This window comes from Heteronotia binoei, chromosome 12 (assembly GCF_032191835.1).
Source record: "Heteronotia binoei isolate CCM8104 ecotype False Entrance Well chromosome 12, APGP_CSIRO_Hbin_v1, whole genome shotgun sequence".
NCBI classification, from domain to species: Eukaryota; Metazoa; Chordata; class Lepidosauria; order Squamata; family Gekkonidae; genus Heteronotia; species Heteronotia binoei.
Window position 1 is genome coordinate 70,192,020 of NC_083234.1, and position 15,745 is coordinate 70,207,764.

General features: G+C 45.0%; 1 protein-coding gene and 1 non-coding gene across 2 annotated transcripts in view; both read left to right on the forward strand.

Moving 5' to 3' along the window:
* The window catches only part of ENG (endoglin), a 93,249-nt gene that overhangs the window by 20,237 nt on the left and 57,267 nt on the right, over positions 1–15,745 (forward strand). Inside the window, exons 2-3 of the mRNA XM_060250635.1 lie at positions 6,762–6,922; positions 9,884–9,889. Of these exons, the coding sequence (XP_060106618.1) occupies positions 6,762–6,922; positions 9,884–9,889 (167 nt within the window). The remainder of the gene's footprint in view (positions 1–6,761; positions 6,923–9,883; positions 9,890–15,745) is intronic.
* Positions 12,848–12,914, forward strand: TRNAN-GUU (transfer RNA asparagine (anticodon GUU)). Its single transcript has one exon. It is a non-coding gene; the product is annotated as a tRNA-Asn (tRNA).

Consider the following 15,745-nt stretch of genomic DNA (forward strand, 5'->3'; position numbering starts at 1 on the left):
CCAAGGGTAATGCCTCCAGGACTCTTCTTCAGGACTTTGCACTCCAGTGAAGCAGAGGAAAGCCAGAATTGGTTCTTTGCTTTGGTAAAGAGACATCTGGAGAAGTGGTGAAGGGACGCCAGGCAACACATCAGTGGGGACCACGGCAACCACAGGTGTTTGGTTGGAAATCACTTTCCTAGAGGCACATCAACAGAGAGAGAATGTACATCTGGGGTTCATGCTTTAGTGAGAAATCAACAGTGCTGAGAAGCGTCTTATGGGAAAAGAGACTTTATGCTTTCCTTGTTGCTCCATGTTACAGTCCCAGATTAACATTGGTGGTCTGGTCAGGATGTTCACTTGTATTACAAATGTCTTTTCTCTGCATTCACTTCTGTGTGAACAGCAATAGGATTCTACTTCCTCCCGGACTTCCAGGGTTGGAAAGATGGGGAACTGATGCATCTCCCTTTCGTGGAGTGGACCAATGCCTTTGTTCTGGGCATAAAAGGTGTTTTTATCACCTGCTGTCTACCCTCCCAGTTATGGGAAGAGTCCAAGACATGCTTGCAAGATTTTGAGTTTAACTTTGGCTGGCGAGGAGTCCCGCTGGGGCTCCTTTTTGGCTTTGAAGAATCTCCCGTGAAAAATCGCATAACAACGTCTACAAAGGCTTTCTGGAGTCATTAAGTTGACATAAGTTAACCCAACCCCAACTTTCTATGGACTCTAGACTACTGAAGATTGGAACGATCGGTGTAAGGAAGTTTTGGACACTTGATAAGGTACAATTCTTATCTTTCATTCCGGGACTAAAAGAACGTTTTTAAACTAAAGAAACAAAGATTTGGAACTATTTGCAAAGAAGTAAAGCTGTGTTACAGAGGCTGGGGGTGAAATCATGGCTTTGGGACTTTAATAGGCGCTGCAAAATTAAAAAAAACAAGATTTGTTTACCCTTGTGGCTTCTGCAGAAAAATCCCCCGTCATAACAAAGCCTCGGCTTGCAACTGGGAAACAGGAAGTGACAATCGAACTATTGCGAGTGGAAACCATTGAGAATGGAACTTCATTTCCAGAGAGTCAGGAAACAGCGCTGGGAGAAGAGGGACACATCCTAGACCTCCAGGCCTACTCTAGCCCAAAAAATCATAGAGTTGGGGCCTGAAAAAGTTGCAGTCGTCATTTTGAATGTTTACAAAACTTTAAATATTAATATCCTGGCCCAGGAAGCTCTGAGGATGGCACTTTTGGGCTTGCTGAAGAGGGCATGCTCTAATCTATTGAACCCTGTTATCGGTTTGTAGCTTGGTGAGGTCAACTTGGGGCCTATTATATGCTATAGGAAGACTGACGTCTGATGTCTGATCCAAAATACGAACTAAGAACGCGTGGAAGAGTTGGCTCAGTAGAGGGCAAAATGTCTAAGATTGCCCAGGAACAGCTGGATGCTATGGAGGCCAGATTAACAAAGGCAATGAAAGATTTGATAACTACAAGTGAGAAAAAGTTGACTAAAGAGACTAAAGAAATAACAAAAGAGATAACTAAGGAACCAACAAAAGAAATAAATTCCAGTGCTGAAGCTGTAAAGAAAGAGATCAAGAAAGAAATTGAAGATCTGAGGAAAGAGTCACAAGCAACAACACAGAAGATGCAAGAGGTGGAAAATAGAGATACAAATCAAGATGTTACAATTAAAAAGATTCAGGAAAAAGTTCTACTACAAGACTGTAAGCTGATGGAGAACTTTGTACGTCTGAGGGGGTGCCAGAAAACAATAAAGAGGACTTAAAGAAATATATCATGACTATTATTGCTGAATATTTGGGTGAAGATCCAGAGAAGACTGAAGATCAATGTGATTATGTGTACAGGGTCAATTCAGAGTTTGCCAGGAGGTGTAAATTGCCAGGAGACACAGTAATTAAATTTACCACTAGAGATATAGTGGAAAGGATCTTGAGCCAACAATTTGCAAAAGAATTGGTGGTGGAGGAGAGCAGAGTCAGAATAATGAAGGAACTACCAAGGAAGGTCATCAGTGACAGAAGACAATTTAAACCTTTGACAGATAAATTAAGAGCAAATGGTAAAGATATAGATGGATTTTACCAGCTGGACTTACTTTTGAGTATAAAGGGCTGAAGTATTCCATAATAGACATTCAAGGCATGGAAGGGTTTTTGGCGGACAATAAGGATTTTGGGGACACAGCTTAATTGAAGAATCATTATGGATTACAAATTAATTTCTTGGAATTTTAATGGCCTAAATTCGCCGCAGAAACGAAGAGCGACATTTCATTGGATTACAAAACAAAAATGTAATATAGTTTGTTTACAAGAAGTACACATTAGACGATCGGATTACAAATTTTTACGTAACAAATTTTTAGGGGAAGAACTTGGTTCATTGGCTAAAGAAAAAAAAGGGGGAGTGATTTTTTATATAAAGAAGGAGCTGGAGCCAAAACTGATTTTTAAAGATAATGAATTTGGCAGTAGAAGTTTTGATGTATGGCAAAAAGACTCTGTTGTTGGGACTTTATGCTCCTAATGGGGCTAAGAGTGACTTTTTCAATGATATTATGAAACAACTGGATCAAGTAACATACGATCAGATAGTGCTTATGGATGACTTTAATGGAACTATCCAGAACTCCTTAGATAGATCGGGGGGGGGGGGGGGGATGCAGATGGGAAACTACCTAAAGCATTTTTTGAACTAATCAAACAAGAGAGCTTAGAAGATATGTGGAGAAAATTCAACCCCAGGGTACGAGACTATACTTTTTTTTCAGCCAGACATAATACCTTTTCTAGGATTGATATGTTATGGGCTGCAAAAGAGCTGGGGTTGATCACAAAAAAAGTAGAGATTCTTCCGAAAATAGGTGCAGACCATAACCCATTGATGTGGTTGGCTAAAGGGAGGGGGAAAAAGAGGAGGTGGATGACTTATTACAGAAAGTGGAGGTAGTAGCATCTCTAGAAAAAGAAACTAAAGCTTTTTTCCAAATAAATGACAACAAAGAGGTACAATTTCAAACGGTTTGGGATGCCTATAAGGCTGAGATGAGAGGAACATTAATTACATTGAATAATGACAGAAGGGCAAATGAAAAGCAATTGTTGGACTTACAAAAGGAAATAAGTAAAAAAGATTCTACAAGTACTATGCTAACTTATTTAAAGGCTAGCGAGTTGATAAAGAAAGAATAGAAGCTTATTTACAAAATGTGAAGGTAAATCCAACAACAGAAATGATGAAAGAAACATTGAATAATTCAATTGAAAAAGGTGAAATAGAAACTGCAATCAGTTCAATGAAAATAGGGAAAGCACTGGGACCAGATGGCTTTGCAATAAAATTTTACAAAGTTCTTATAAATATATTAGTTCCAATGCTCCAAAAATTGATTAATAATATCCGTTTGGATGGGCAAGTGCCAAATACTTGGAAAGAAGCAGTTATTTCATTGTTACCAAAAGAAGACAGAGATGCTACAAATGTGAAAAATTATAGACCGATTTCATTGCTTAACAATGACTACAAAATCTTTGCAAAAATTTTGGCAGAAAGGCTAAAACAATACCTGCATAGGTTTATCTGTGAAGAGCAAGCAGGCTTTCTCCCAAAGAGGCAAATTAGAGACAATATCAGAATAGTGGTGGACATTGTAGAGTATTATGAAAAACATCCGGAAAAAGAAGTGGCACTCTTTTTTGCTGATGCGGAGAAAGCCTTTGACAATCTTAATTGGGACTTTTTGTTTGCTGTGATGGAAAAAGTAGAGTTGGGAAAAGACTTTATAAGAATGGTGAAGGCGATATATACTGAACAGCGAGCTAAGCTATGTGTTAATTCAGATTTAACGGAGCAATGGTTATCAGCAAAGGTACAAGACAAGATTGCCCTCTATCCCCATTGCTATTTATAATGACTCTAGAGATTTTGTTGTTGCAAATAACAGAAGATAAGGAAATAGAGGGGCTAAAATTGAAAGGATGGACTTATAAATATAGAGCCTTTGCAGATGATGTGATGTTTATTACTGAAAATCCAATACAAGTATTACCATTGTTATTGGGAAAAATTAGAGAATATGGTGACCTTGCTGGGTTTCCCTTAAATAAAGAAAAATTGCAAATTTTAAGTAAAAATTTATTATTGTGCAAACAGAAAGAATTTCAAAATGCAACTGGATGTGAAGTCACCTTGAAAGTAAGATATTTGGGTGTAGAGATCACGATGAAAAATATAGATCTGTTTAAAAATAACTATGATAAACTTTGGCGTAAAATTGAAGCTGATATGTTGAAATGGAATAAACCGAACTTGTCTCTTTTGGGCAGGATAGCTGCCGTAAAAATGAATGTCTTATCAAGAATGTTGTTCCTCTTCCAAACAATTCCAATTGTGAAAGATGTTAAACAATTCAATAGATGGCAAAAAACGATTTCTGAATTTGTATGGGCGGGAAAAAAACCAAGAATCAAAAGGAAAATACTAATTGATGCGAAAGAACAAGGAGGTTTTCAACCGCCGGATCTTAAATTATATCATGAAGCAGTATGTTTAGTATGGCTCAAGGACTGGATAACCTTATCCAACCAGAAGTTATTGGCGTTAGAAGGTCATGAAAATCTATTTGGTTGGCATGCATATTTGTATTATGGGAAGGAGAAGATGGATTGTTTCTTCCGGCATCATTTGATAATGCAAGGCAAATTTAATTGGTTCCAGATGCTACAAATTAAAAGTTTCGTGGATGAAGACATCAGGACTACAGGTATAAAGCAAGATCAGACAGAAATGGAAAAAGTGCTATTAGGGGATGCTGAAAAGTTGATTGCAAAGATGTATAAATTGTTATTGAAATGGTCTACAGAAGATGAAGTAATAAAATCTCAAATGATTAAGTGGGCAATAAATATGAATAAAGAAAGTTCAATGGAGACATGGGAACACCTATGGAAGAACTCTATGAAAATATCGACATGTAATAATATAAAAGAAAACTGTTTGAAAATGCAATACAGGTGGTATATGACACCTAAGAAGTTAGCAAAAATGAACAAGCAGCCATCTGATCGGTGTTGGAAATGTAAAAAGCATGAAGGCTCTTTTTACCATATGTAGTAGACATGTGAAAAAACGAGACAATTTTGGCAAATGATTCAACAAGAGATGTTGAATATTTTGGGATATACAGTTAAAAGGGCACCAGATACCTTTCTGGTAGGATTAAAAATGGAAAGTTTTCCGAAGCAGGACAGGACTTTGGTGTGGTATATGTTGTCAGCTGCAAGAACATTGTTTGCACAAAGGTGGAAGCAAGCTGAAATACCAGATAAATGGGACTGGATTTTAAAAACTTTACATTGGAGTGAAATGGATAGACTTACTAGAATCTTGAAAGACAGTGATGCAGAAAAATTTAAAGATGAATGGAAGAAGTTTCAGGGCTATATTGAAAAGCAATGGAGAGTTAAGAGACATTTGGTGGTTTTTGAAAGTATAACCTGAAATTGGGGAAAATGGGGGAGACAGATGATTAGAAAGAATTTTTTGAATCAATATACGATAGCTCCTTTTATTAGCAGTTAGAAAATATAGTGATAATTACAACAAACAGTTATAATTGGTGTGATAATAGATTGATGAAAGATAAGTGTAATACTTAAAAAGAATTAAATCGCTATAACTGGTGTGATAATAGATGAAAGATAAGTGTTATACTATGGGTGAACTAAAAGGTTAAGGTGATATGATTTAGTATATTGAGATAAATAAGTTCAGGATGCGCTAACAGTGTCCTGAAGGAAAGCTAGAAGACCGAATTATAAATAGAGATATAGAGAGGTTATTAGATTTTTATGTAAGTTTTATAGTGCAAGATTCTAAAACAGATGGTACCTTAATTGTTTTTTCTCAATAGCTTGAAGCACCGACGGAGGTCAAAGAAAAGAGGTGGGGGAAGTGAGAAGGAAAAAAAAGAAAATGTATAATGTAATGATAATGATTGAAATATTGCTTTTTTCCTTTTTTATTATTTGCAATACATTTCAATATATTGCAAAATTTAATAAATTTGGTTAACACGGGATTCTACTTCCTCCCTCAAAAATTGCATTGATAAAGGCTTATGGTCAATTTAAGCCATGTGCACAGTGTAACTATGCTTCCTATGGAAGCCAAAGCTGGGGAGAGGTATATATAATATGCTTGAGCATCCTACTACTGTAGAGTTGACATTTGTATTACAAATCCAAGCTGCTTGAGACCTCATGTATGAAATTCTCCTTAGCCCTAAACCACGGTTGGGTAAACTTGCTTGACATAAGAGCCACATAGAATAAACATCAGATGTTTGAGAGCTGGAAGGAAAGAAGGAAAATAAATGGGAAGGATGGGAGAGGTGGAAAGGAAGCAACTAACTTTAACTGCATTCTCCAAGCTGCCGACTGGCTTAGCTTGGGAAATGTTTTAAAGAGAGAAATGCCTTCTACAACTTGGCTGATGGGGCAGTGAGGGGGCTTCAAGAGCCACACAATATGTGTGGAAGAGCCACATGTGGCTCCTGAGCTACAGTTTGGCCACCCCTGCTCTAAACCGTCACTCTGCACATGCACAAAAACGTTCCCTTTGCATCGATTCCAGAGCGATCCCAGTGCTGTGCCCTAACCTTGAAGCCAAGATGTTGGGCTTGCTTGTCCTCCTTCTCCTTCTGGGAGACATGCAGGTGGCTGATCATGTGTTTCTTTCCTTCCTAGATCCAATTAATGTTCAAGATTGCACCCTTCAGCCACTCGGGCAGAAAGAGGGAGTCAAAGTGCTGTACTCAACCAGCAGGGTCCCCAGCGGTTGCATGAGCCAGGGCGCTCCAGAATCTGATTGGGAAGTCCACGTCCTCTATCTGCAAAGCAGCAGCGGGGTGAGTGGCTGGTCGTGCCTTCTTTGCTAGCGTTATTGGGTCTCTGGGAGAGAACTGGAACCTTTCGGCCTGCATCCCAGGGTTTCTGGCGGAAGGAATTAAATAAGAGTGAAGGGCTAGGACCAGAGAGGAAAGTGCTCCCAATGGATCTCTGGTTCCTTGCCTTCTCTCACCTATCTGGGGGAGTGGGGGGGGGGAAGTGCTGTCAAATTGCAGGTGACTTGGGCTGCAGTCAGACAACAGACTCAGTGCAATCTGGCCCTGCCTCTAATTTATCCAAGGTGTTTTTTTTTAAATAACAGAGTTTTGAACAGATAGCCCACAGTGACCTGCTTCAGGGGGCATTCACTCTGTGGCTGATTGATCAGATTACTGCTGTGCAACAACCGGAGTGGGTGGTCAGGCAGCGCTCCCGCCCATCATTTGTGTTCTGAGCATGCGCATGAGAGCTTATGGGAAGCAGTGCTTCAAACTCCTAGCAGGATGGTGGTGATGGGTGTGTATGTGTGTCTATATACTATATATATATATATATAGTATATATATTTATATATATATTTTTAAAAGGTATATATTTATTTATATATATATATATTTAAAAAGGTAAAGGCAAGCACCAGTCGTTTCCGACTCTGGGGTGACGTTGCTTTCACAACATTTTCACGAGGGTGGTTTGCCATTGCCTTCCCCAGTCATCTACGCTTTCCGCCCAGCAAGCTGGGTTCTCATTTTACTGACCTCGGAAGGATGGAAGGCTGAGTCAACCTTGAGCTGGCTACCTGAACCCAGCTGTTGCCAGGATCGCACTCAGGTCGTGAGCAGAGGGCTCCGACTGCAGTACTGCAGCTTTACAACTCTGCACCATGGGGCAAAACAAAACTCACCATTGATAGATAGATAGATAGATAGATAGATAGATAGATAGATAGATAGATAGATAGATAGATAGATAGATAGATAGATAGATAGATAGATAGATAGATAGATAGATAGATAGATAGATGATAGATAGATAGATAGAATTTTTGTTTTGTTTAGCATCCCCTCGGTGATCCCCCTCCCTTCATAAGAAGATCCCTGCTAGATCAGACCAATAGTCCATCTAATCCAGCATTCCGTCTCACACAGCAGCCAGTCATTTCCTCTGGATGGCCAACAACAGGGCATATAGGCTGAGGCCTTCCCCTGAGGTTGCCGCCTGGCTTTGGGATTCAGAGGATTAGTGCCTGTGAATATGGAGGTTCCCCTCAGCCGCCATGGCTGGTAGCCACTGCTAGACGTCTCCTCCAGGAATCTATCTAATCTTCTTTTGAAGCTGTTTATTCCTGTGGCGCTCACTACATCTTCTGGCAACGAATTCCACACTCTCTGTGAAGCAGTATTTCTGCTTGTCTATCCTGAACCTCCTGCTCCCTGAGCTTCACTGGATGCCCTTACGTTCTAGTATTTAGTCCCTGCTTTAGACATGCAGAAACGGATGTGTACTTTTGATGCTTCCTGTGACGTCTACGGCCCAGAAAGCTGTGCCTGGGATAGGCAAACTCCTAAAGTTGTACAGTTGATTATAATTGGTTTTTCTTCTGATGCCAGAGCCCTTAAATTAGGGTGACCATAATGTCTGAAGGCCAGCCAGGGACACGCTGGGGGGGGGGAAGGTAGGGGTGCGCGCGCGCGAAGCGCGCCCGCCGCCGGAAACAGGAAGTGACGTCACTTCCGGTGACGTCATGCCACCACAGGAAACAGGAAGTGACATCCCTTCCTGTGACATCACTTCCCCGCGTCACCTGCCGGAAATGGGAAGTGACATCACTTCCTGTGACATCATTTCCCCCAAATGCCACTGCCGGAAACAGGAAGTGACTTCAGAGCACTTCCTGTGACATCCCCAAAAATCCCCCAAATATCACCGCCGGAAACAATTTTGTTCTGAAATCCTGTATATACTTCATCAGTATATGGGATAAGGCACTTTCTCAACTGTGCTGCATAATGCAGCCTATTTATTTTGTCCTGTTTGCTCTGTTGGCTCTATCTGCGCCACCTTCATCACTTTCGGGGTGTGGATCCCCCAGTGGGGTGGTCTCCCGACTCCCTTCGCCGGCTGTTTCTGATAGCCCTGCGCCCCCTCTTTCATTTGATATGTGTCCCGTGCGGGTGCCACCCTCCCGCCGGGAGATGCCGCAAAATGAGCCCCCTTGAGGCTTATGGCGGCAGGGCTCGGGGGAAGCGAGCTAGACTGCTGTTCTTTTGAGGGGTTATAGAGTGTTTCGAGCCCGTCCCTGTGGCATCGGTCCCATCGTTGTGGGACCCAGGGGGCCGGCGCAGCGGCACGCCGAAGCAGCCTGTCACTAATAACACAGGTCGAGATGCAGGACAGGAACCCGGAAGTGACCGACAGGCTGCTTCAGCATGCCGCACGCGCAGGGCCCCTGCGCACGCGCAGGGATGCTCCCTCCCTCACTCGCCGCCTTCCCCGCCGGCGCCCGCGGCCCACCGCCTCCGGGGCTGGCTAAACCGGGACCTCTAAATGGTCCCGGTATAGCCAGCCCGGGAGGCGGGAATAGGGGGCCAGAACCGGGACATTCCCGGGCTCCCGGGACGGTCTGGCCACCCTACCCTAAATGCACGCCTAGTTATATTCTCCTATTTAAAAGGCCAACGTGTTGGGCATACCGCAGACGCAAGGTTGGACTTGTCCTACAGTGCTGGCGCTGGGGTGCCCCACTGTGCCCGCCACCCCAAGCAAGGCACCTCCTGCCGGCAAAGCACACTCCCCTCTGGAAGGCCTCACCCATCAGTTCATTGGTGCTGCCTTTATTTGCAAGCGAGGGGGGGGGCGGGCGTCCAATTCCAGAGATGTGCCCACAGGCAACTGCCTGTGGTTGCCGAATGGATGTGCTGGCCCTGGTCCTTTTCATTATTATTATTTCTATTCCGCCCATTCCCCCACTGGGGGCTCAGAGCGGAGTACAGCAGATAGAAATAAAATCACAATAGAATCATAATGAAACAAATGACGACGTTCATCGAAGTGCAGCAAGGTGATTCAGCAAGATGACACGACAGCAAGGCGGTGCAGCACAAAATAGGACCGCAACACAGCATCACTGTACAGTAGTGCAGTCGAGCAGCAGAGGAGCAGAGGGGAGGCCAACCGATCGATGAATAGATGCCCGCTGCCTCATCCAAAGACCTGGCGGAACAGCTCCGTTTTGCAGGCCCTATGAAAGACCAGCAAAGCCAGGTAACATTCCCAGAGGGCTGCTGCCCTGGTGGGTTGCTGCTGGCAGCCAGGAAGAAGCCGTGCAGAGACCCAGCGACTTTGCCAGCAGTGCAGAGGTTGCTCAGTTCACACTGGCCTAGTACTGCCCGTCACCTCCTCTCATATTGCCACCTGGTCTGGCCTGGCCAAGTGGTTCCAGGTGAAAGCCAGCCAGTGGTGGTGTGGAAGGAGATGACGGGCAAGCCTGGATGCCTCATTGATATGGCTGAACTGAGTAGCTGCCTGCATCGCTGCAGGGCCAGCAGGCTTAGCTTGCTTCTAGGCTATTTTAACTTCCCAAGGCAGCCCTGCCCAGAAGCACACAGAGCCTGTGCAGAAAGTTGACAGTTTACAGATGCAAACTGGAGCAAGAGATGAGATTTTGACAAGTGAACCATGAGGAATGGGAAAAGAGAAGTGGTATGTAGTCTAACTCTGGTAGACCAGTTAGTTCAGGGGTGTCAAACATGAGGCCCTGGGGACCAAATCAGGCCCCTCGAGGGTTCCTATCAGGCTTCTGAGGAATCAGTTGTCATCTGCTTCCTTCTCCCTCTTTCTTGCTCCTTTCTGCATCACAGCTTGCTTTGCCGGACTCTCTCAATCACACAGCAGAGCTACTGAGCCAAGCCTCTCTTCCTTCTATTGGTTGAGGCTCCCCCCCCCCTCTTGATCTCCTGGCGAAGGAAGGAAAGAGTCAGAGCTTCCTTTTCCCAGTTTCCTGGATCCTATGGGAGAGATGCAATAGAAAGCAACTTTAAGACCAACGAGTGCTAATGTTTTATTTTTAAAAAATCTTTAATTGTGTTTATCAGTGTCCTTTATAAAGCTTATATCTCTGCTACTTGGTGTTACGTTTTATGACACACACGGCCCAGCCTGACAAGGTCTCATTTATGTCAGATCTGGCCCTCGTAACAAATGAGTTCGACACCCTTGCGTGTTTTTGCCATAGAAGTGAATTAAAAGGAAAGAGAAAGGAGAGGAAAGAAGTGATTGGGAATCCATCTTGGCTATCTCCTCCTCCTTTACGGTTGCCAGATCACCCAGAAGTGATGTCATCATGTCGCTGATGTCAGGGGAGTGTTGCTCTAGTTTTTGGACAAACGTCTATCATTTGTAAAAGTCCCGTGGCGCAGAGTGTTAAAGCTGCAGTCCTGCAGTCCTAAGCTCTGCTCACGACCTGAGTTCGATCCCCGACGGAAGCTGGGCTTTCAGGTAGCCGGCTCGAGGTTGACTCAGCCTTCCATTCTTCCAAGGTCGGTCAAATGAGCACCCAGCTTGCTGGGGGGAAAGCGTAGATGACTGGGGAAGGCAATGGCAACCCACCCCGTAAAAAGTCTGCTGTGAAAACGTGAAAGCAACGTCACCCCAGAGTTGGAAACGACTGGTGCTTGCACAGGGGACCTTTCCTTTTCCTTTCCTATCGTTTGTAGCCAGCTTTACTGTAGAGTTTTGCCCAAAAACTAGAGTGTTGCTGCGCGACCTTGGCGATGTGATGATGTCACTTCTGGATGATGCCATCACATCTCCTTTCGAGCCAGCTCCTTTCCCCTGTTGGCCAAGTGGCTGGTGGCGGGGAAGCACTCCACAAAAGTGGGGGTTTCCCCATCGCTGGCAGGGGCCTGGCAACCTTATCATCCTTTCTGCCTTTGCTTGGCACTTCAGCCTGTGACAATTTGTATAGAATGTGTTTGCATTTTTGAGAGGGTTCCCTCCCCCCAGCTCCAGTTTCCTCCTGGTCTTCTGTCCCACCTCCAATTTATGGTGTGTGCCAGCAGTTAAAGTGAGATTTATAAGGTTTTCAGAAAGCGGGAGAACTTGTAAATTCCTCTATGCAGACGCTCATTTCTTTAGAAGAGGGCCAGCCAGGCGGCTGGAGGAGGAAGGAAGGGGAAGATTTCTGGATGTGTGAGCCTGTTCCAGAAACACACCATGGCTACTGTGGAAAAAACGACAGCTGTGCCATGCATTTACTGTGCCAGTTTTGGCAGTGCTGCCTTTTAAATCAGGAAGGAGAGGATTTGGGAAAACCCAGAGTTCTGTTCACCTCCAAATCTTTGCACTTAGGGCCTAATTTGCATCACTCAAATAGGCAGTATTACTGGGGACATGGAGGAAAAATTATTCCCCCCCCCCCCGAGTCAAGCATATTTGGAGAGCCATAGAGCTTTGTTGACAGTAGAATTTTGGGTGAAATTCTGCACTTCCATAATAATAAGTGAGGACTTGCAAGAGACTTGCAGGGAGGGTAAAACTGGTGTGTGTTAGTTGTATGCATGTTATCAGCTCATTTCTGAATATTTTAACTGAAAAAAATGTGAGCTGGTTTGTTTAGGGTTGCCAAGTCCAATTCAAGAAATATCTGGAGACTTTGGGGCTGGAGCCAGGAGCAAGGTTGTGGCAAGCATAACTGAACTCCAAAGGGAGCTGTGGCCGTCACATTTAAAGGGACCGCACACCTTTTAAATGCCTTTCCTCCCTTGGAAATAATGAAAGATAGGGGCACCTTCTTTGGGTGCTCATAGAATTGGGCCCTCTGGTCCAATCCTTGTGAAACTTGGAGGATATTTTGGGAAGAGGCGCTGGATAACATGCTGAAAATTTGGTGCCTCTACCTCAAAAAAACACCCCCCCCCAGAGCCCCAGTTACCTAGGAGAGGGACGGTGGCTCAGTGGTAGAGCATCTGCTTGTTAAGCAGGAGGTCCCAGGTTCAATCCCTGGCATCTCCAACTAAAAAGGGTCCAGGCAAATAGGCGTGAAAAACCTCTGCTTGAGATCATGAAGAGACACTTTGATGGACCAAGGGTCTGATTCAATATTAGGCAGCTTCATAAGTTCAGGTCAATTCTCCATTATAACCTATGGGAACTGATCTCCATAGGAGATAATGGAGTGCCCAGTAGACATTTTCCCCTCCCCCACCCTGCTTTCTAGGGCTGCCAAGCCCCCAAGCCCGGCGGAGGTTCTCCTGCCCTGGAGGTCCCCAACCTGCCGACTCCAGCAAAATTAATCATGTTTCTTGATTGTCATGTTACCACAAGGGCCAGACTTGGCAGAGATTCTGATGGTTTGGGGCCTCAGCCCTCCTAGTTCTGTGGGGGAAGGGGGTGTTATAGCTAAAGACGGGTGGACTTCGGCCAGCTCACTTCCATATTTATTTCTCCACTTCCTTCCCTCAACACATCCTGAGCGTCAACATTCCCAGAGCACCTGATGACATGTCTGACATTCTGAGAACTACAATTCCCTGAATACACTGGGGAGGGGAAGCAGGAAGAAGAGGTGCCTGGTGCACTCTGGGAATATAGTTCCCAGTGTGTCTGATAGTTAACATCAGTCCTGCTGGGGACTATAATTCCCAGAATCCCCTAAATCTGCAAATCAGGTCCACAATAAAAGAAAGAAGATTTTTCTCGACAGGCGATGGGGCTCTTTGGGGATGGGGATGGTGTGGTATGGGAGCTACTGGGAGGAGAGAAAGTGAAGGAATAAAGAAAGATGGAGGGGCAATACAATCTCTGTCCTCTGGAACGCTCATGAAGCTGCCTTGCACTGAATCAGACCCTTGGCCCATTGAGGGCATCATTGTCTGCTCACACCGGCAGCAGCTCTCCAGGGACTCAGGCAGAGGTCTTTCACATCACCTTCCACCTGATGCTTTTAGCTGGAGATGCCATGGATCAGGGGGTGGCCAAACTTGCTTAATATAAGAGCCACATAGAATAAACGTCAGATGTTTGAGAGCCACAAGATATAAATGTCAGATATTTGAGAGCTGCAAAGAAGGAAGATGGGGTGGGAGAGGTGGAAAGAAAGCAACTTTTAACTTTGAATGCCTTCTCAAAGCTGCCGGCTGGCTTGGCTTGGAGAACTGATTTAAAGAAGAGAAATGCCTTCTCCAAGATGGCCGACAGGGCAGTGGGGGCTCTGAGAGCCATGCAATATGTGTGAAAGAGCCCCATGTGGCTCCCAAGCCACAGTTTGGCCACCCCTGCCATGGATGAAACTTGAGCCCTTCTACATGCCAAGCAGATGATCTGCCACTGAGCCATGGCCCCTCCCCTCCCTTTGGCTGCTTCTCTGCCCCCATATCATTTCCCATCAAAATTCTTCTATGATTACCATGCAGCTCTGCCTAGGATGGCACTGTTAAGTACCTCATTGCACTACTATTCACCCATGTACATCAGTGGCACAATGCAGGATTGGGGTGCTTTGGGGGGATATTTTTGGTGTAGAGAGCCAGTTTGGTGTAGTGGTTAAGTGTGTGGACTCTTATCTGGGAGAACCGGGTTTGATTCCGCACTCCTCCACTTGCACCTGCTGGCATGGCCTTGGGGCAGCCATAGCTATCGCAGGAGTTGTCCTTGAAAGGGCAGCTGCTGTGAGAGCTCTCTCAGCCCCGCCCACCTCACAGGGTGTCTGTTATGGTGGGGAGAAGATAAAGGAGATTGTAAGCCACTCTGAGTCTCTGATTCAGAGAGAAGGGCGGGGTATAAATCTGCAGTCTTCTTCTTTATGTGCGTGTGTCTCTCTGTGTGTGCACCTGGAAATCATGGCGACCTCTGGTGACTGACCCCTAATGGAGGCCTGGGGGATATTCAAGGAGGTGGCTAAATAAAGCCTGCCCCTGTCCTCCCGACTGCTGGTACTTCAAGGAGGTCTCCCATCCAAGCACAGAGTCAGCCCTGCATAGCTTCCGAGATCTGGCTTGCCTGGGCTATCCGGGTCTGGGTGGCACAATACAGGATGGTTGACTGATTCCTCAGTGTCTCCTCGAGGAATGTTTGAACAACACTTGTTGATTAGCATTGCATTTGAGGTTATTCAGCACTTTCTTCAGCACTCTTAGCAGTTGGGTAGGGACGGTGGCTCAGTGGTAGAGGGATAAGCAGAAGGTCCCAGGTTCTCAATCCCCAGCATCTTCAATTAAAAAGGGTCCAGGCAAATAGGTGTGAAAAACCTCAGCTTGAGACCCTGGAGAGCTGCTGCCAGTCTGAGTAGACAATACTTTGGATGGACCGAGGGTCTGATTCGGTATAACGCAGCTTCGTATGTTCACTGGTCTATATGCTTTTCTCTCCTGGTCTCAGTATAGGCTTCCCAATCCCCAGCCCGGTTTTACAGGCTTCCCCCCTCCCCCAGCCAGCCAGCCGGCGGGGGAAGCCCCGCCCCCAGAGCCATCATGCACCTCCATGAACGATTCCCATAGGGAATGATGGGGAATTGAACCGCGGGTATCGGGGGCTCGGGGGGGGCTGTTTTTTGAGATAGAGGCACCAAATTTTCAATATAGCATCTAGTGCCTCTCCCCAAAATACCTACCAAGTTTCAAAAAGATTGCACCAGGGGGCCCAATTCTATGAGCCCCAAAAGAAGGTGCCCCTATCCTTCATTATTTCCTATGGAAGGAAGGCATTTAAAAATTTGTGCAGTCCCTTTAAATGTGATGGCCAGAACTCCCTTGAAGTTCAATTATGCTTGTCACACCCTTGTTCTTGGCTCCGCCCCCAATGTCTCCTGGCTCCACCCCCAAAGTCCCCAGATATTTCTTAAATTG